General features: G+C 41.1%; 1 protein-coding gene across 3 annotated transcripts in view; it reads left to right on the forward strand.

The window, feature by feature from the left end:
• LOC127430573 (probable voltage-dependent N-type calcium channel subunit alpha-1B) overlaps positions 1-20,699 on the forward strand; it is a 192,544-nt gene that overhangs the window by 155,806 nt on the left and 16,039 nt on the right. For all 3 annotated transcript variants that reach the window (XM_051680419.1, XM_051680421.1, XM_051680422.1), the window contains 8 exons: positions 270-353; positions 3,104-3,220; positions 3,587-3,652; positions 8,369-8,460; positions 8,694-8,844; positions 10,923-11,050; positions 12,213-12,309; positions 19,219-19,324. In XM_051680419.1, coding sequence (XP_051536379.1) covers positions 270-353; positions 3,104-3,220; positions 3,587-3,652; positions 8,369-8,460; positions 8,694-8,844; positions 10,923-11,050; positions 12,213-12,309; positions 19,219-19,324 — 841 coding nt within the window. The remainder of the gene's footprint in view (positions 1-269; positions 354-3,103; positions 3,221-3,586; positions 3,653-8,368; positions 8,461-8,693; positions 8,845-10,922; positions 11,051-12,212; positions 12,310-19,218; positions 19,325-20,699) is intronic.

The raw sequence follows: 20,699 nt of genomic DNA on the forward strand, positions 1-20,699 counted from the left end.
GGTGCTATAATCATTATTGATACTTCATATCTTGTAGCTTTTTGAGGCGAAGTGTTCTATTACTTTTCTAAGCAATCAGACTTATGATTTTCTCCAGGTGGACACTTGAACAGCTAATTAATTATATTATATTAGCTAACTGAACATTAGCTAATACAATGCTATTAGAAATTTTGATAACATCTGCAATTATTCTAGCTTTTTTGAGAACATCTTTTTGTTGGAATTTTGTGTAGCTGTAGCTTTCATTTTATTCTGAATGTGTGCAGAACTACCTGAAGGAGGCATGGAACATTTTTGACTTTGTTACTGTGCTGGGGAGCATCACAGACATTCTGGTCACAGAGATCAAGGTGAGTCTTTAAAGAGATACATCAAAGCTTTTATGAACCAAATTCAAAACGGTTATATATATATATATATATATATATACATATATATACATATAAGTCAATCAAAGATCCTATGAGATTTCCCATTTGATATCCCATAAGATAAGGCATTTGTTATTAAGAAAAAATACTGTTAGTGCAGTTTAACTGCATTTACTAAGGACCTCACTGAACATTATGTGTGAGCTTTCAGTGTTTATTTTTGTGTCACATTTGTGTCGCTTTTGTAGTCTGCTTTCAGTTTGTCTACACTTCTCTGGTCTATGTCTAAAAATACGGGGACAGTTAAGGAACTTTCCCATTGTACATCAGACTACAAACATTCAAGTGGACTGTATTCACTTGTATACTAAATAAGTGAATCAAAAAAGGGCACTTTCAAACATATTTTAACTGCTTCACCCAAAGCAACCTTTGCCCCAGTTTATTCCAAAAAAATTCTATTTAGCCTTTAATCATTCATTTTGTTATAAGACCAATCATGTACTGAAGTGCAGCTGACAGTCCAGAAATCTCGCCAATGAGTGTTGACAGCCGCTCCGTGTGTCGGAGACAGACTCCGGCCTCTCCTAATGATTTCACTGTGACTCTATTTCCATGCTAAATCTCTGTTGGCACCTGTCTGCTTCCTTTCCCCAATGGACTGCACAGACGGTAAGTGGCTTTATCGGCCCTGCACTGCCTGTGTCTCTCCAAACCTCTCTTCCTGTCAAACACCTTTATGCTAGTTTTGCTGCTCACCTTTATACCTGCTGAGTTCAGTCTTCACTATTGTCGAGCATGTTCAAGCCAGCACAAGACTGAGATGTGAAGGACTTTTTACAGGTCTATTCACAGTGACGGGTGGATCTTTTTATTTCTTTCCCCTTTTCTTTTCCAGTATTAAAAGAAATTAGGGCTGGGCAGTATGACAATAAATACTGTGTTATTATAAAAATGCTATTTATACCGCGGTAGATATAGATGCATGGCAATTAGGACTGCTTTATGAACTTGACAAAAATTATGGAGTAATTTGAAAATAAAAATATAGAGTGGGACATGTCCCAAACAAGTGAATATGAGAAAGAATTTGTTATCAAAGGGGTTTTGTTTGGCACATAGTGAAACTGAGTGGTCACAGGTGTATAATGTCTGTTTTACGACAGTTTTGAATGTGGCTCATCCAATCAGATTTTAAGGTTGGAACTATCTGTTTTATAATGTTACTTTTACTGTTTTGCGACTTTTGTTATGTTATGTTTATTTTTTTTATTTTTTTTACTTATTTTGCCCTGATGCCAGACCAGTGTTGGGTGTAATCTGACTACAAAGAAGTTGTAACTGTAATCTAATTACTTTTTTAATTAAAACAAATAGTGTAACACATTACATTTAAAATTTATGTAATCACAAATTTCAATCAAGTTAATTACTTTTAAGTACATTACTTGGATTACACATATTCCTAAAATAAAATTATTTATATGGAATACATTTCAAACATGAATTACGTTCATACTGTATGTCTGTTTGTGTTTTTGTGAGAGATGAAACGACAGCAGTAATGAACAAGAAGGAAATATAGACAATGTTTTGAATTCCTGGTTTTAGAAAGTAACTTAAAAGTAATGTATTTTGTAATATGATTATTTGTCTGTGAAGCAATCAGTAAAGTAATCTGATTAGAGAAGTAAATTAGGGCTGCAACTAACGATTATTTTGATAATCAATTAATTTTTTGATTATTTCTTCAATTAAATCGATTAAAAAGTACTGTTCATTAAAGTGTTTAATGATCAATAAGTGATGGAAAGGAACTAAAAATCAGCCCAGCAGAGGGCAATGGTCACACTAGAATAGAAATATTAATAATTCTGCCCAGCTGAAAAATTATTACATATAATTATGTTAGATACATACACATGAACACTGTCACTGATTACATACCTGTTAAGTATTTTAAATTAATGTTGTACATTTCAAAATATTATCATCACTGAATACATTTTTCTAAACTATTCTTTTCAAAAACATTTATGGTAGTGTTTGCTTATCCAGTGAAATCATGTGTGCCATAGTATAAATTTGCAGGTGAAATCAGACATTGCATTTGGTATTATCAGGACTAACAAATATCAGGACCTTTAGCATTATTATTATACATTACATTCACCATTATATACAGTTTAGTATAGTACAATCATCTGTAAATGCATTGCAGATTCACTCTCACGCTGAAATGTAGCATCAACTCATTGTTTTGCTCTTACATGATGAGGAGAAACCATCTAAAACACTTTAAAAACTGACACACTTTGACCTCTGAGACAACAGTGTAACATCCATGAAAGCTGAGGTGAACTGTCTTTCATTCGGAAAGGATTTAATTAACTGGATTATCCAAAATTACCACATCTAAACCAATTTTATTGCAATATATTGTGATATAAAATTACTCATTGTGTTATGTAAGATTTTGGTCATACTAACCACCCCTAATAGATGTGTTTATTTTTATTTAAAAGCATGTTCATGCAAAGCTATTAATACATGATTATAAGACTAGTGATCAACACCAATGTCCTGCATGAGACTCAATTAAACTAACAGATATAACAGACCATTGCTGACAAGTTTGGCTGACTGAAGGTGCAGCCTCATCTTAGATTTAGAGACTGAGCCAGTGATACGACTGTGATCTCTCTTTCTATATGCCTGTCTGTCTCCAGGACAAGAGGATTAATCTGAGTTTCCTGAGACTTTTTCGGGCTGCTCGTCTCATTAAACTCCTCCGGCAGGGCTACACCATCCGCATCCTGCTCTGGACCTTCGTTCAGTCCTTTAAGGTCAGACCTATTAATTTGACCTTGAACTTGTACAACATAGATTAGACAACACAATGGCAAATTGCTTACAGTATGTTCTATTATTTCAGTAGACGTTACTGGTTGAAGTCTGAATTAATAAATGAATGGCTTGCTGTGCACTCTCTGTGCCAACTGCCAGGCTCATTGCATGTTCTGATTTGCTTTAAAAACACAATACAAACAAGACTGAACTCTTTTATTATTGATTAAATCTATTGTTTAGAGACTTTACATTTTACTTTAAAACCATATGGTATTAAGGTTAAAGCAATGCTACAAGAGGCAGTGCATTTCACTGCTGTAACTTTCTGCTTGCCTGTAAAACAACTGTATTTTGACCTTCAGGCTCTGCCGTATGTGTGTCTCCTCATCGCCATGCTCTTCTTCATCTACGCCATCATTGGGATGCAGGTGAGATCCAGAGAGGCCCATAGCTTTGAAGCATAATTAGAAAGCCCCCTGCTGCTGTCTTGTAAATGTTACCCTTCATGCAACCTTTCTAAATAAGACCAGTGGATCTCATCTTCAGAGCTGCTACATTGATCTGGCTTCATGTTTACAGCTTCAGTGTGATAAATGGATTATTGATCCTGAGCTCATTGAGAATGTCCATAACAATCTGTGTAAAAAATGACAGTGATACATCTTGAACTATGAGCATTGTTACAGATTTGCATGGGCAAGTGGTTCTTGCACATGCAATAAAGCTTCTCAATATCATATGCTGCATTGAGCACACATGAACGCCACCAAAATCTCATGGAAAACTCAAGATTTTCTAAAGGTGAAGTGTGTATTTTTTGTCCATGTTAAAATTCTTATCATATGCTGGCAGAGTCAGCTATACAGGTGCATCTCAATAAATTAGAATGTCGCGGAAAAGTTCATTTATTTCAGTAATTCAACTCAAATTGTGAAACCCATGTATTAAATAAATTCAATGCACACAGACTGAAGTAGTTTAAGTCTTTGGTTCTTTTAATTGTGATGATTTTGGCTCACATTTAACAAAAATCCACCAATTCACTATCTCAAAAAATTAGAATACAACATAAGACCAATAAAAAAAACATTTTTAGTGAATTGTTGGCCTTCTGGAAAGTATGTTCGTTGACTGTATATGTACTCAATACTTGGTAGGGGCTCCTTTTGCTTTAATTACTGCCTCAATTCGGCGTGGCATGGAGGTGATCAGTTTGTGGCACTGCTGAGGTGGTATGGAAGCCCAGGTTTCTTTAACAGTGGCCTTCAGCTCATCTGCATTTTTTGGTCTCTTGTTTCTTATTTTCCTCTTGACAATACCCCATAGATTCTCTATGGGGTTCAGGTCTGGTGAGTTTGCTGGCCAGTCAAACACACCAACACCATGGTCATTTAACCAACTTTTGGTGCTTTTGGCAGTGTGGGCAGGTGCCAAATCCTGCTGGAAAATGAAATCAGCATCTTTAAAAAGCTGGTCAGCAGAAGGAAGCCTGAAGTGCTCCAAAAGTTCTTGGTAAACGGGTGCAGTGACTTTGGTTTTCAAAAAACACAATGGACCAACACCAGCAAATGACATTGCACCCCAAATCATCACAGACTGTGGAAACTTAACACTGGACTTCAAGCAACTTGGGCTATGAGCTTCTCCACCCTTCCTCCAGACTCTAGGACCTTGGTTTCCAAATGAAATACAAAACTTGCTCTCATCTGAAAAGAGGACTTTGGACCACTGGGCAACAGTCCAGTTCTTCTTCTCCTAAGCCCAGGTAAGATGCCTCTGACGTTGTCTGTGGTTCAGGAGTGGCTTAACAAGAGGAATACGACAACTGTAGCCAAATTCCTTGACACGTCTGTGTGTGGTGGCTCTTGATGCCTTGACCCCAGCCTCAGTCCATTCCTTGTGAAGTTCACCCAAATTCTTGAATCGATTTTGCTTGACAATCATAAGGCTGCGGTTCTCTTGGTTGGTTGTGCATCTTTTTCTTCCACACTTTTTCCTTCCACTCAACTTTCTGTTAACATGCTTGGATACAGCACTCTGTGAACAGCCAGCTTCTTTGGCAATGAATGTTTGTGGCTTACCCTCCTTGTGAAGGGTGTCAATGATTGTCTTCTGGACAACTGTCAGATCAGCAGTCTTCCCCATGATTGTGTAGCCTAGTGAACCAAACTGAAAGACCATTTTGAAGGCTCAGGAAACCTTTGCAGGTGTTTTGAGTTGATTAGCTGATTGGCATGTCACCATATTCTAATTTGTTGAGATAGTGAATTGGTGGTTTTTGTTAAATGTGAGCCAAAATCATCACAATTAAAAGAACCAAAGACTTAAACTACTTCAGTCTGTATGCATTGAATTTATTTAATACATGAGTTTCACAATTTGAGTTGAATTACTGAAATAAATGAACTTTTCCACGACATTCTAATTTATTGAGATGCACCTGTAAGTAAGCCATCCATAGGTCAGTTTTCCTGACAAGTATAAACACTGTGGCTGGATCACAAGATTGGTCTCTTTGCTTGAGCAGTTTGAAACAGCAACATTGGCTCAACATATGGCAGAACTATCTAGAAGAGTTTTGGGCAGAACTATCTGTTTGTTCGACCAATGGAATACCAAGGGAGTGCTCTGGAACATGTTTGAAAACAATTGGTGGCCACCTTCACACAGCAGCAGAATACGGTTGTCAGTCCTGTTTTGAGTGCTTAATACGTTTATGTTCACACACTGTTCGGTTTTTTACAACAGTGACAACTGCATTCTATAACCCGCAAATGTTCAGGTCTCACAACTGCATTCTCTGCAAACCTGTGCTGTGTGAACGGAACCATACTGGACAACTAGTTGTTAGTTATGTCATGTAAAGTAAGAGACACGCTGCACTGTACACGCTTGTGTTTCGTGTGTTTCATGTGGGGTTTCGTAAACTCACGGAGACGGAGAAATTATCTGCTTTTCATCCGAAGATTCAGCCACTGTTTTCCACCGGTTGCTCACGGACACGAGCCGCGTGACACAAAAGCTGTGCTCTGCATGCAGTTTAAAAGCATTCAAAGCTACTATCAGTTAATTATGATCTGATGGATGAAATCATGCCTCGATTATTTAATTACATAGCGGCAGTTGTGATAAGACATAAGATGTGTAATGGACGTCGCCATCTTTTAGTCACTGTCACTATGGTTACAGCTTTAGAATACGGTTGTGTCTTCGGTTCTTCGTTCATACAGACAGTATTCGAACTGCTACTGTAAGCTGTTGTATGAACAGAACATTTCAAGACTCACACCTGTAAATAAATATGGTTGTCAATCCCAAACATTGACTGTGTGAACGTAGCCATTATTTTTGCAGTTATGTTTGGTGACACTAGTGGTGTAGAAATTACATACTTCACCTTTAAGACCAGACTTTACAAGTTGGGGTATAACAATAAAAGTTTCATGGCTGAAGCAAATTTGACAATTGAATTTAAAACAGTACAATTTAATTTGTTCATGTTTTGCATTCAGTAAATTAATAACTGTAATAAAGCTTGCCAGAAACACCATTTAAGATGGATTATGAGGCAACAGTCTAGTCCAACCAATGTACATCGCCCATCATTCTCTGTGGTGGCACAAGAATGCTAAAATACACAGATAAAGCATCAATTACAATCCTAATGCACATCTTTTGCTCTCTGTTTTGTTGCAGTAGCACTTAAAACATTTCCTTTGTTTGGCAGTAACTGAAAAAGTAAGAAGGAAATCTGAAATTGCCCAATGCGTTTATTTTTTTTCCAGCCAAAATCACTTGAACACATATCACAACATAATTACACCTATTGAGCTCATAAGTACAAACTTCCCAGGAGGACTTGAATGCAGCAATAGTCTTAATGAAAAGGTGGCTATCGTTCCACCCTAAAGGATGGATCAAATTTTTACGTTTGATTGCTCATATAGAGATGCAGAGGCAATCACCCCGATTGTGTTGGAAATGATGGCATCTGCCATCCAGCAGATTAGGGCCGCATTGTAAATCAATGCTAATTGTATCCTGTGGGACGGGGGAAATAGCATCATCAGTAAGCCATGTAATCAGCTGTATGCATGGAACTCCTATTGCCAACACAATGCTCGCTTCGCCATCTAGCCTAAAAAGGGATTTTTGAAACCGTTTTTATACTCTTTTTAGTACATTATTCGGCACTATTGAGATTTGGAATATACATTATCAGATTCATAACGTTTGTCAAACTAAACATCTTGCTGATATATTTGTCAGTGGATTAAAGAATTGTTACAGGTTCAAAGCAAGTTAAGGGTGTATATGTGGCATGCTATCTAAAATTTCGATAATTGTCTCTTATTTTTGTGTTATCAGAGGTTTAGTGAGGTTTAGGGGGGTGAGTGTAATGATAGCCAGCTGGTACGTGAAAGCTGTGCAGTGCGTGAGCGTCACTCTCCTGGCCTTAAGAGACGCACTTGCGACTGAGGCTAGAGGCCATGGCTTTTCTAGTCTCCTTGCTAGCGCGTTCGCCTACAACGCCGAGGATTACCAGTTCGAATCCCAGTTGGGGCAGGTCAGTAGGGCCGGTGACATGCCAAGGATTGAACTTGGAACAAAGTGTAATTTTGATTGGAAAATAGGTTATCGAAAGCTTGTCTACTCACATAGTGGGTTTCATATGCACTCTTCATTGCTTCAGTGAGTACAAGTATATTACTAGACACAGCACTTTAGCACATATGCCATATTAAAAGACTGGCCTTCCATGCTCACATGTAAACCTGTTATATATTCGGCTGACAGATTATTTTGATTCCCTGTCTGTCAGTGCATTACAGCTTTGTAGATTTGAGTGAGTCAGTGTTTATGTGCTATGCTGTCTGACTTAAAGAAAATGTATATGCATGAGTCACAGTTTGTGCAGAATAGTGTACACTTGTTAATACTGCAGATGCTTACTGTAACATACCCTCTAGGCAGTCTGAATTATTGACACAATCTCTGTATGTATGTTGATGCAGTCTCAATAGGAAAACACGCATTGTGTTGTTAATTCTCCAGACCGCTCTGCCCCACTTTACCAAAACTGCTCACTCTCTCTGTAATTAATCAAAAATGATATTACTGATGTTCTTTTCTTTCTCTGTCAGGTGTTTGGTAACATCGAGTTGAATGAAGAGTCGGCCATCAACCATCACAATAATTTCCGCACCTTTTTTCAGGCCCTCATGCTGTTGTTCAGGTAAAGCCACTGATTGATCTCTGGTGTGAAAAAAAACAAACTTCTTGTTTGTGCCACAATATCAGCTGATTGTTATAAATTAGTGCAAAGAAAACCAGTGTTAAAACTCTAGTCTGTGATTTTAAGCAGATTTTAAAAGTTTATCACTTAAGCGGATTAATCATTTGTGTGTGTGTGTGTGTGTGTGTGTGTGTGTGTGTGTGTGTGTCTATATGTGTGTCTAAATGTTATAGGAGTGCTACAGGGGAAGCCTGGCATGAAATTATGCTGGCATGTTTGAGCAACAGGCCATGTGACCAGCTCTCCGGCTCCAGTGGGAAAGAGTGTGGCAGTGATTTTGCTTACTTCTACTTTGTCTCTTTCATCTTTCTCTGTTCCTTTCTGGTTAGTGAGAGCAAATTTATTTCAGTAAGACTTGCAGAGTTTCCAACAGTGTTCATTTTCACACACAAGTTTTATTAAAGTCATATTTTTTGACTTTGGGCAAAAATGTCCTTAAAATGTAGTCAATATTTCAGCATGTCATATTGATTAATTTTAGTCAATTTTATTCTGATTAAAATGGCATATAATTTTAGTCGACAAAAATAATAAATTTTAGTTGACGATAATGTGCGACATGACAAAAATGTGTTTCAAACATGTATCAAACTGCAACAGACTAAACTTGAACCAAATATTCAATTTTTTTGAAAACTAAAATAATAAACTATTTAAAATTATTTAAACATGTATCAAAAATATTAAAGATTAATACAGTATATACAGTATGTAATATGTAAGATTAAACATGAGAAAACTGAACATACTGAAGTATTAGATACTTTTTAGAAATTACTCTAAAACATCTAGATTCTTCTTTCTTTAAAAACACACACACACACACACACACAAAACAGTATTAGTGCATTGTTAAAATGATTTTTCACCCAAAAATGAAAACTCAGTTATTGTTTATTCACCAATGTGTTGTTATAACCCCATATGACTTTCTTTTTCTAACACAAAGTTGGAAATTGTAAAAAATGCTGTGCTCAGTGATGTCATACAATGGCAGTTTATGGTGACAACCTCTTCAAGCTTCAAAAGGACACAAAAGTATAATTCAGAAGTCTAATAAATTATTGTATGCGACTCATGGCTTGTTCCAAAGGCATACGATATGGTCTGGTGAGAAATAAACAAAAATCGAATGAATTATCTTGTGAAAATCTTCACAGACCATTGCTCTCCTGTGCACGTTCACGAGAGTGCACGAGAACAGAAGTTATGTTGCCCCCGCTTGCAAGATGGGGCATTCAAGCGAAAACTCGCAAAAAATATTTATAGAAAACAGGTCCACTACAGTGATAGTAACAACAGAACACAACACAGCTGCACACAAACCAGAGAACAGAACTTACAAAACATGTCTTATGAGTTTGTAGTTGAAGAGGAGATGCATTTCAATGCCCAGCCTTATTTGTTTGAACCAGAGTACTATCCCTTTAATATTGTGGAACTTTTTTTTTCTCGTCATATTTTCATCAATAGTATGTTTTGATTTAAAACAGTACATTATCGTCATGATGCATCTTTTTTGTCTCGTCTTTGTTTTTGTTGACAAAAATCAAAAAACCCTTTGTCAATTGACATTTTTACTAGTAATTTAACACTGGTTTAAGGTCCTGGGAACTCTAAAAATATCGGGGAATTTTATAATTGTGATTTTCAGGTCTGGAGAATCATGGCAGTTAATAAAATCTTAAAAAGCCAAAGAAATAATGCTCAGCTTTAAAATATTTTATTGGCTAGAAATTGCTCTCTGTGAGTGCATTCTCTTGAAAATTATTTAAAAAAAAAAAAATCATTATACAGTAATCACTAACAACTGGAAAATCATAGAAATTAATTGGTTAAAAGGTGTGGGAACCCTTAAGTTGGCGATTTGAAGCGACACGAGCAGCAAAGTTGAGTAGAGTTCCATTTGACTAGCAATGGGAGTGAAGACAGTGAGGCTCACATGATACAACACCTAAAACCGTTGGATACAGTCTCTTAAAGGGATAGTTCACCCAAAAATGAAAATTATCTTATAATTTACTCACCCTCATGATATCTATATATATAGAAGATATTAATTTAACAGCTGGTGTTGTATTGATGACGTTTATGCTGACTGTCTGTGATTTTTGGAACTTCAAATGAGAAATCTCCATTCACTGCATTTTAAGGACTTACTGAGCTAAATTATTTTTCTATTTTTCTTCAAATGTGTTCTGGTGAAGAAAGAAAGACAAACACACCTGGGATATCATTTTTGGGTGAACTATCCCTTTAACTAACAGTACAGCGACTTGGCGACCTCCAGCGATTTAATAACCAACAAGACACCTCATGCAACATCAAGTGCACAGTTCTCATTATATTTTCCATTATGCTGACAACACTTCATAATTCTTTCTCTGTCCCACAACCATCAGATGCTGAACCTGTTCGTCGCTGTCATCATGGATAACTTTGAGTACCTGACACGTGACGCTTCTATTCTTGGGCCTCATCACCTTGATGAGTTCATCCGCATATGGGCGGAGTATGACCCTGCTGCCTGGTGCGTATCGCTTCTCTATTGTGTCACTGACAGTTAGAGCCATTTTAAAGCGAGGTGATAGCTTGAGACTAAGTGGTTGGAAAATGTCGTCTTAAGAGGGTGCAACATTGGCGCCGTGTCAGATTTACTCTTGCCTTAAGTCACAAGAATCCCATTTTGCTGTGTGACCATGGCTATTGTTGAATCCTCAAGCTTTGTCTATGCTGAGGAATGCAAATCTTTTCCTTTGCATGGCATCCACTTTTAGTCTATCTTGAGCAGAATGGATTTTAAGCCTATCCTCTCTGTCAGTGTAATCCATTTTGAAAACACACAGTTGAGCATAGTCATCTCAATAAGCATGAATTCTTTGGCCAAATTGACGATATGTAAATTTAGACTGGATAAAAATATTATTAAACTGTATTAAAATGTGTCTTTTTTTAACCCATATCTATTTTTTTGCAGCGGAAGAATACGCTATATGGATATGTACAATTTGTTGCGTGTAATCTCACCGCCCCTTGGTTTAGGAAAGAAGTGCCCTAATAGGGTGGCATACAAGGTTTGAAAACCTACACACCTTCCCTCTAGAGGGCGGTGCTGTATACACTTATGCCCATAAAATGCCTGGTTGGATTACACTCCCCATCATTCCTTACTAATTTTAATATGGGTAACCATGGAAACTACAGGAAACAAAGCCAAATGCTTGATCCCTCATTCTAAACTAATCCTATATGTTCACAATGCACATTTCTGTCTTGCTTATTGTAAATATTGATATACTAGAGCAGATTTTATTTGCTTTATTAATGCAATGCTCAAAATGAGGCTTTTATGGCTAAATATTAGCTTTGTTCCTGGGTGTCTGATTGGTTAGCCGTAGTTGCGTGCTAGCATGCAAGGACCAAACCTCCTGGTCACTGCCACCCCAAACCAAACCTTCATGCCACATTCTTCATCCTTGGATCATAAGCAGCCTGTAGATATGAAAGCAGGTGTGATCCATCCATCCCTTTGAGGCAGGATGGTATCTAATACCCTTCCTTCAGAATCCTTGATAACAATGCTATTGTTTTGTCCCTTTCTTTCATTCACATCACATCTTTCTCCATCACTCCTTGCCTCTCCTTTTCTTGTCTGTGTGACCTTTGAACCTCTCGGTGTCACCCCTGTGAAGTGGACGCATGTCCTACCTCGATATGTACGAGATGCTTCGACACATGTCCCCTCCGCTAGGTTTGGGAAAGAAATGTCCACCACGAATCGCCTACAAGGTAGATCCCCTCCCCCATAACGCCTGACTCTTCCTTGGCTCCTCCTCTGTCCTCTCACTGGCTGATGTGGCTATCAGTCAGTGCTCTAACTGTGGTCGTTTTTGTCATGTGTGTTTCTTGTTGTGCGCTTTCTTCATTGTGCCGATTTCTTCCCGAAAAAAAAAGCTCCTGCCTGTACGCTGCCTAGCTGGCTACTGCCTACACAGATAGCTGCTTTCTAAAGCAACATCTAAAGCAACTGAAATGCACCTCATAAATGACTGATTGGGAGAAATCTAGCACTTGCTAACTAGACTCCCATAGAGTTTGACGTTAGCATCTTGCTAAGCTAACAACGCTGCTAAGTTAACAAAGCTGTATTTTAGTAAACATAAAAATAAGTGGCACACATAAAATATTAGGTAAAATTGTCAATTTTCAATTAGATTGAACTATTTTTATCCAATTTTTTCTGTTTTGAATGAAAAATTAGTATGTTTGTAATCAGTTCACTTTACTCTGTTTTTGTTCTTGCTCTTCACAATGCATTCTGTGTCTTTTAAACATTTCTGTTATATTTGTTGTGATAAGTCTAGTTTTTTTAGGGTAAGAACCCATTCAATCTGAACGGCCCCTTAGAATGCTAAGGTAGGCAGCTCAACATGTTTTGGTACAGAACGGAAGTAGAAAGTATAATAAATAGACATGAAGCACTGCTAAACACAGAATTTCCTTAGGTATCATCTCTGCCTTACAGAGAAACCAAGGAAATAAAGAATGCTGTATTGAAAGAAATGTGAAAACCTGAATATCAAAAAAACATTTTGAAAGTTGCCTCACTGGTACAGCACTGCCTGTTTTATTTGCAGGCCATTCTGCCACTTTGAGAGCTGCCTCTGAGTCAATAAGTTTACACACTCTGTTCCAGCTGTCTGAATGGGTAACGTTCAAGAGACACGCATCCATGCCTGTCTGCTGGGCTACTCTCTGAGGTCACACAGCGCGATTGTGTGTGTGTAGGCTTGAAGAAGCAACGTACTCCAGTGAGCTCTAAATAGAACAACCCCCCAGTCCTCCCTCCCTCCACACTTTTGAGCATTGAATCAACAGGGAGGAAAGAAAGAAAGCTTGCTGTGGATTTGTGCTCACTGGAGCGTCCTTTTGCCTTTGCTGGCCGACGCTCTGTAATGAAGGCAGTTTCTGTTCTTTCCCTGTGCGTGCCCTTATGTTCTTCTCAATGGCGCTACACTATTCCACAGAAATGTATCTAAATAGTTCTTTTCTATTCACCTTCTGTTCAACATTGCTGGGTGTGCTAATGTGTGAAGTGTCTGCTCTGACTTTAGCTTGTGTGATCTATTTGTGTGTGTGTGTTGTGTGGCAGGTGTTGTCATGGTTTATTGACCTTTATTTTGGTAGATCAGCATGCCTCGATACAGTCTCATTCTTTTCTCGCTCTCTGGTCATCATTACTGGCTATGTGAGAGCCGTCATAGCCAAAACCTCACGTTTGAGTGCCCACTTACAAGTGCTGTGTAATGTGCATTCTGTACGTAGATGGTAGTCATTGCTGCCTGCATGCAGTCTCACATTATTTAAAGTAGAAACAAGGTCCTATAAACAAACAACTTAAAAGATGGAAAAAGAGGGTGAATCTCACAAAACCTGACAAGGGGTCAAATTTCACACCCAAAATTGAAAGAAACAATTATTATTATTATTATAAATAGAAATAATACTATTATAATCTTGTTTGTTTTTCTTATTGTGAGCTTTCTTTAGTGTGCGATTTCATTCCAAAGCCTTGTTACAATATATTTTTATATGTTATAATATTATAATGTATATTAGTATTAAAAACAGATATTTTTATAATTAGCAGCTAATTATATTTTGAGAAAACAAGGCTATTTTTACAGTAAGTGCATTAAGATTATTTGTATTGTGATATTATTATTTGGTACTATAAAGCACATATTGCCCCCAAATTCTGATTAGTGTAATGCTACAAAATATTATTCTTATCACTGTATTGCAACCCTAATTTAAATTGTCAAGTATTTACGCATCATGGTTGTATGGTGATTGTACTAAATGTAATGAATTTATGCCATTGTTAAAGAAAAGCAAATCATTGGGTTTGGACCGGGTGATTTTCAATTACATATTCTGGTAATTATTATTATTATTATTTGTATTACATTGTCGGATGTGCCAAAGACCAAAACAATGGTCCAAATGGACCTAAAAGTATGCGTTGGTTACTTTATTGGTCACCAATTTTTTTTATTTTTTTTTTATTTCTGTGTGAAATATGGCCCAAACATTTCTTACTGAGATTCACCCAAGTCGTTATAAGATGTCATTATAAGCAGACAATATCCAAACTTATTAATTTTTATATTTCTTGATTTCACTCCAGACTTTTTGTCACTGAGAAACCTGTAAACCTCATAAAATGGCTAAATCTCAAACAGTTAAGAGTATCACACCTATATTATTGCAGTTCTACTGTCTGCCAACTGGAGCAATGCAACAAACATATTTCATTTCCAACATTACTCATCCTCTGCATCCATCTGCATGAAATGTAAACTCTCTCTCTCACTTTTTCTCTTTCCTCTCATCATTGTGATTTCCTGAAGAGACAATTTGTGTGCTGAGATGAGAGTACGGAAATGACAATTGATGAAAGTGAAATTACAAAGCTCGAGTTGTTACTCTGTTCCAGCACACAAACTTTCTTTGGCATTTATTGTAGTTCCCTATCTGTCGCTCACTCGACGTTGTGTCGATGTAGTGACACTAGGGGTCATTCTTGGGAGCCCGAGACACCTCTGGTCTTTGATAAAAGGCCAATGAAAATTGGGGAGTGGTATTTGCATGCCACTCCCCTGGACATACGGGTATAAAAGGAGCTGGTATGCAACCACTCATTCAGATCTTCTCTTCGGAGCCGAACGGTCATGCTCATTGAGCTGAATTTCTACTGTTCATTCATCTCTGCTGGATCTGACGGCGCATTTCAGTGGCTTCTCCCTCCTCTGCACTGGTGCACTGCAGAGAACACCCCTGGGCGCTTTGGCAGAAAAAAGAGAGTATATTTTCTGAAAGAGTTTAATTCTCTAAAAGAGTATATTTCTCTAAAAGAGCAGCACACACGGAACATCTTTTTAAAGACGCGTCTTTTTAAAGATGCCTTTCCGATTGTGTGTTATTCCTGGTTGCGGTCGTTATCTCTCAACTTCGGGTGGTCATGATCGCTGTCTTTCGTGTCTGGGCGCGACCCACACAGAGGCAGCGTTCGTGGATGGTTCATGTTCTCACTGCGAGAACATGACCCTGGCAACGTTGCGGTCGCAGCTTGCTTTCATAAGAAAGTAAGCCACCCCAGTGGCTTCCCGCCTCGGTCCTTCTACCTACGGGTATGAGGCCAGCGCGTCTAGCACTGGGGGCGATTTGGGGACCCCAATGGGATTGCCTCCGCCAGGTATCCCCCCGCGGACCTCCCATTCCCCAGCACGCTCGTCTGCCCCAGTCGGGCTTCCGGATGAATCCGCTGGCTCGTCTCACGGCGAGTCTGGCCTCTTGTTCCCGATGATGAGTTCTCGAACGCAGCATCGGAGAGCGGGCTTGTCCAGTCAGACGCAGAAGCCTCAGCTGGGCTCCCCCCCCCTCAGGGATGATTGCCCAGTCACAGGCTGATGCAGAGATGACAGACATGCTTTCCCGGGCGGCCGCAAACGTCAGGCTAGAGTGGAACCCTCCACTCTCCCCTGAACCCTCGCGGCTCGATGATTGGTTCCTGGGCTCGCGGCTCCGCTCAAAGCAGCCACACCCCGCTCCAGTGCCTTTCTTTCCGGAAGTGCATGAGGAGCTGACGAAATCGTGGGGGGCACCTTTTACTGCCCGGTCCCGATTCCTCAGTTCCCCCGCCCTCACTACCCTCGATGGCGGGGCAGCCAGGGGCTATACGGCGATTCCCCCAGTGGATAAGGCGCTCGCGGTGCACCTAAGCCTACAGCGCTGCTGGACAAGCCGCCTCTGCCCTGCAACGCCATGGCTCTCCTGCAGGTCCACCAAGCCAAGGCGCTAAAAGAATTGCACGAGGGTAGTTCCGCTCCAGATCTGATGTAGAAACTGCGCTCGGCGACTGACCTAGATCACGGCGCAGTCTCTCGGGCTGACGATGTCCACATTAGTGGTCCAGGAGCACCACCTTTGGCTCAACCTGGTCGAGATGGGTGAGGCCGACAAGACACAGTTCCTTGCTGCCCTTATTTCCCAGGCTGGCCTATTCGGCAACACCGTCGAGGACTTTGCCCAGCAGTTCTCGACGGTGAAGCAGCAGATGGAGGCTATCCAGAATATCCTGCCCCGGCATGGCTCAAGATCCCGCACCCCATCTGCTCGTCGCCAAGGGCGTCCCCCTGCGGTGACTGCACCGGCTCCGCCGCAGCCCGCCCCTTCGGCCCGGCCCCGGCGTGGAGCCCACTGCAGGAAGCAGACATCACCCGTCTCACAGTCGGCCGCTAAGAACCCACGGAGGTCGTCAAAGCGCCCCTGAGACGGGCGACCCAGTGTCAAAGAAACCCACTCACCTGGAGTTGGTAAGAAGACCACTCCATCCCCCGGTGGAGGGCCGGGTGGAGAATTTTTTGTTGCCTTTTTGTTTGATTTTGCCGCATGCCCAAGTGGCTGCGGTACCCAACAGTTCAGCAAAAGAGCGGTTTCCTTCTACCCTGGGTCACATACCCAGTGTGCACGGTCGTCATCACGACTACCGTCCACGGGTTTTCCAGCGGTGGTCTTCCCACCCCTGAGCGCCCAGCTGTGGCACACATACGCCCCTGATGTGACAGTCTCCACGGGTCACGAGGACAGGCCTCTTCCTCCCCCATCCCAGGCTGTTCCGGGGGTGGTCACAAGGAGCCAGATAAGTGCTTCGATGTTCCTAGACTCAGCACGGCCATGACGTGGTGTGGCACCTCGAGTTCCACCCCGCCGCGAGGCCCCACCTGCCGCTATGTCCGACAATGTTGTCCCCTTGGTCCCCCTTGCCCAGAACTTGGATGCGTGGCTTGCGCTTTCCAATCCGTCGCGATGGCTGGTCCAGACTGTCCGACTCGGCTACGTGACTCAGTTCACCAGATGCCCGCTCAGGTTCAGCGGTTCAAGCGGTACCTTGCGCGCGGAGATCGCTACCCTCCTACAGAAGGGCGCAATAGAACCTGTCCTTCTGGCTGAGACGAAGAAGGGGTTTTACAGCCCCTACTGCAGCGTACCAAAAAAAAAAAAGAGGCGGTGGGTTGTGGCCAATCTTGGACCTGCAAGTACTGAACCGGGCTTTACACAGACTCCCGTTCAAGATGCTGACGCAAAAACGCATTCTGGCGAGTGTCCGGCATCAAGATTGGCTCGCGGCAGTAGACCTGAAGGACGCGTACTTCCACGTCTCGTTTCTACCTCGACACAGACCCTTCCTGCGGTTTGCATTCGAGGGTCAGGCATATCAGTACAAGGTCCTCCCTTTCAGCCTGTCTTTGTCTCCTCACGTCTTCACGAAGGTCGCAGAGGCAGCCCTTGCTCCGTTAAGGCAAGTGGGCATTCGCATTCTCAACGATCTCGACGACTGGCTAATCCTAGCTCACTCTCGGGACATGTTGTGCGCACACAGCTGACTAGGGCTTCGGGTCAACTGGGAAAAGAGCAAGCTCCTCCCAGTTCAGAGCATCTCTTTCCTCGGTTTGGAGCTGGACTCGGTCTCTTTGACAGCGCGCCTCACAAACGAGCACGCCCAGTTTGTGCTGGCCTGTTTGAAGGCGTTCAAACAGCGGTTCCACTGAAATTTTTTCAGAGGCTCCTGGGGCATATGGCATCCTCAGCGGTAGCCACACCGCTCGGGTTGATGCATATGAGACCGCTTCAGCACTGGCTTCAGACTCGAGTCTCGAGATGGGCATGGCGCCACGGGACACATCGCGTGGTCATCATGCCGGTCTGTCACCGTCTTTTCAGCCCTTGGACGACCTCTCATTTCTACGGGCAGGTGTTCCCCTAGAACTGGTCTCCAGGCGCGTCGTGGTCACGACAGTTTACGACTCTCCACATGGTCATCAAGACCATGTGACGTATTTTTTCCACTTAAATATCCCCCCCTCTCTTTGGGTGAGGTGTGGTCTCCGCTGTGTCCTCCCCTTGGGAGGGACACCCCCCGACTAGACCTGGCGGCCCAGTCGGATAATCCCCCTTCTTTTTTAGGGAATGGAAAAAAGAAGGGGAAAAGAGGCCATGACTGGGTTAGCCTGTATCTATCTCTTGGGTAGTCGACTTGTCCCTAAAGGGCCGTTCGACACTCATAACTATGTTGGGGGAGGTTACGTGTCGGCCTGGTGCGCTGGCTACGAGGCACACAGTGGTCTGCCTGTCACACACCGCCAGTTCACATAACACAGTTCAGCCAGTTGTGGCGTTTCGTATAGGGAATCCCTAGTGTCACTACATCGACACAACGTCAAGTGAGTGACAGATAAGGAACATCCTGGTTACTTGCGTAACCTCCGTTCCCTGATGGAGGGAACGAGACGTTGTGTCCCTCCTGCCACAATGCTGAACTACCCACTGAAATGGCCGGACCTTGTCTCGGCTCCTCAGCATAAAACCTGAATGAGTAGTTGCATACCAGCTCCTTTTATACCCGTATGTCCGGGGGAGTGGCATGCAAATACCACTCACCAATTTTCATTGGCCTTTTATCAAAGACCAGAGGTGTCTCGGGCTCCCAAGAGTGACCCCTAGTGTCACTACATCGACACAACGTCTCGTTCCCTCCATCAGGGAACGGAGGTTACGCAAGTAACCAGGACATTATTTCTGTACCCCACGATCATATTTGAAATTAATCATATGTTTGTGTTGATGACTCCACAGCGGTTGGTGAGGATGAACATGCCCATAGCTGAAGACAACACTGTTCACTTTACCTCCACTCTAATGGCTCTCATTCGGACTGCCCTGGAGATTAAGCTGGCATCAGGTGAGTGCCCAGTTAAAGCCCCCTCAATGTCCACTCAGGGCGAGTCACCCAACATTTGTCAAATGCATCTCTCCTACCTGTCATTGGTCTGCTATTTCAGCGTGATTTGATATACATTCTTACCTTCATGGAATACATTAAAGGGATAGTTCATCCAGAACTAAAAATTCAGTAATCACGTCATTCCAAACCTGTATGATTTTCTTTCTTCCGTGGAACACAAAAGGAGATGTAAGGCAGAATGTTATGGACTGACAGCCTTGGTGAATGGTGACTGAGGTGGTCAGTTCCTACCATCTCCTTTTGTATTCAAAGAAGAAAATCATATGGGTTTGGAACAACATGTGGGTGAGTAAATGATGAGAGAATTTTCATTTTGGGTGAACTATCCGTAACTCTGGGGGTATTTACACTTGGTCAGTTCATGCATTTTTACTGATAGCAATCCTATCCGATTGAATAAGCACATTCCATTTACACTTGGCCACATCAATGTGTCTATGCCAAGCAGATATAAATCTGAACGTCGATTCCCTAGCTATATGCAAATAAAACAGGATTCACTTCCGTAATTATGCTAATGCTGGGCAGTGAATTTAAAAGATGTGATTTATTATTTGATTCCATGTGACTTTGCCCGGTGCACGTGTGTGTTTGATGGTTGTGTGTAGGCTTCTCGTAGGTAAGTTGCATCATGCACGTCAGCTGTGCTCATTGTCAGCGTTTAGTTTCAGTTTTGTGAGCTATCTGCATCAAATAAATGAAGAAAATGTTCTGTCCCTTCAACAACGTGCATCCTTTTCTTTCTTTGTTATTATTTACTGCGCAACACGAGCCTTATGAAAATATTGCAACCGTTACTGTATATTTTGCATTTTCCCGATGCTGACATAGCACTGTTTGGGCAGAGTAAAATTTACATATGTGGATTAAATAGCCAGATGTATTTACACTTGACCGGTTTCGTCTGGAATGCGTCTTAGTTGCCATTACGATATAATGTCAACAAACCCTAAAACGACTGTAAAACATTATGAAAATTTACAGCTCCAATAATACTTGAGTTTTAACAGAAGAATTAATGTAAGTGCTTTTATGAAATTATAAGCTTCACATTTCTGCCTTTAAAGCCTCCAAAAATTGACCCCATTCACTTCCATTGTAAGTGCCTCACTGTAATCTCAATTTGTGTTTTTTGTTTTTTTTAAATAAAAGGAAAGATGAGTCTAAATTAATTTTTGTGGTAATCAACATGCCACAAATGCTGTTGATTGAGCTTGTATTGAACTGTGAATATTCCTTTAATTGACTTATTTTCCCCCAGTGAATTTCAAAAGCTTTTATTTCACATTTTACTTGCTGTGAAATGCTATTA

The sequence above is a fragment of the Myxocyprinus asiaticus genome, chromosome 40 (genome assembly GCF_019703515.2).
Source record: "Myxocyprinus asiaticus isolate MX2 ecotype Aquarium Trade chromosome 40, UBuf_Myxa_2, whole genome shotgun sequence".
Taxonomy (NCBI): Eukaryota; Metazoa; Chordata; class Actinopteri; order Cypriniformes; family Catostomidae; genus Myxocyprinus; species Myxocyprinus asiaticus.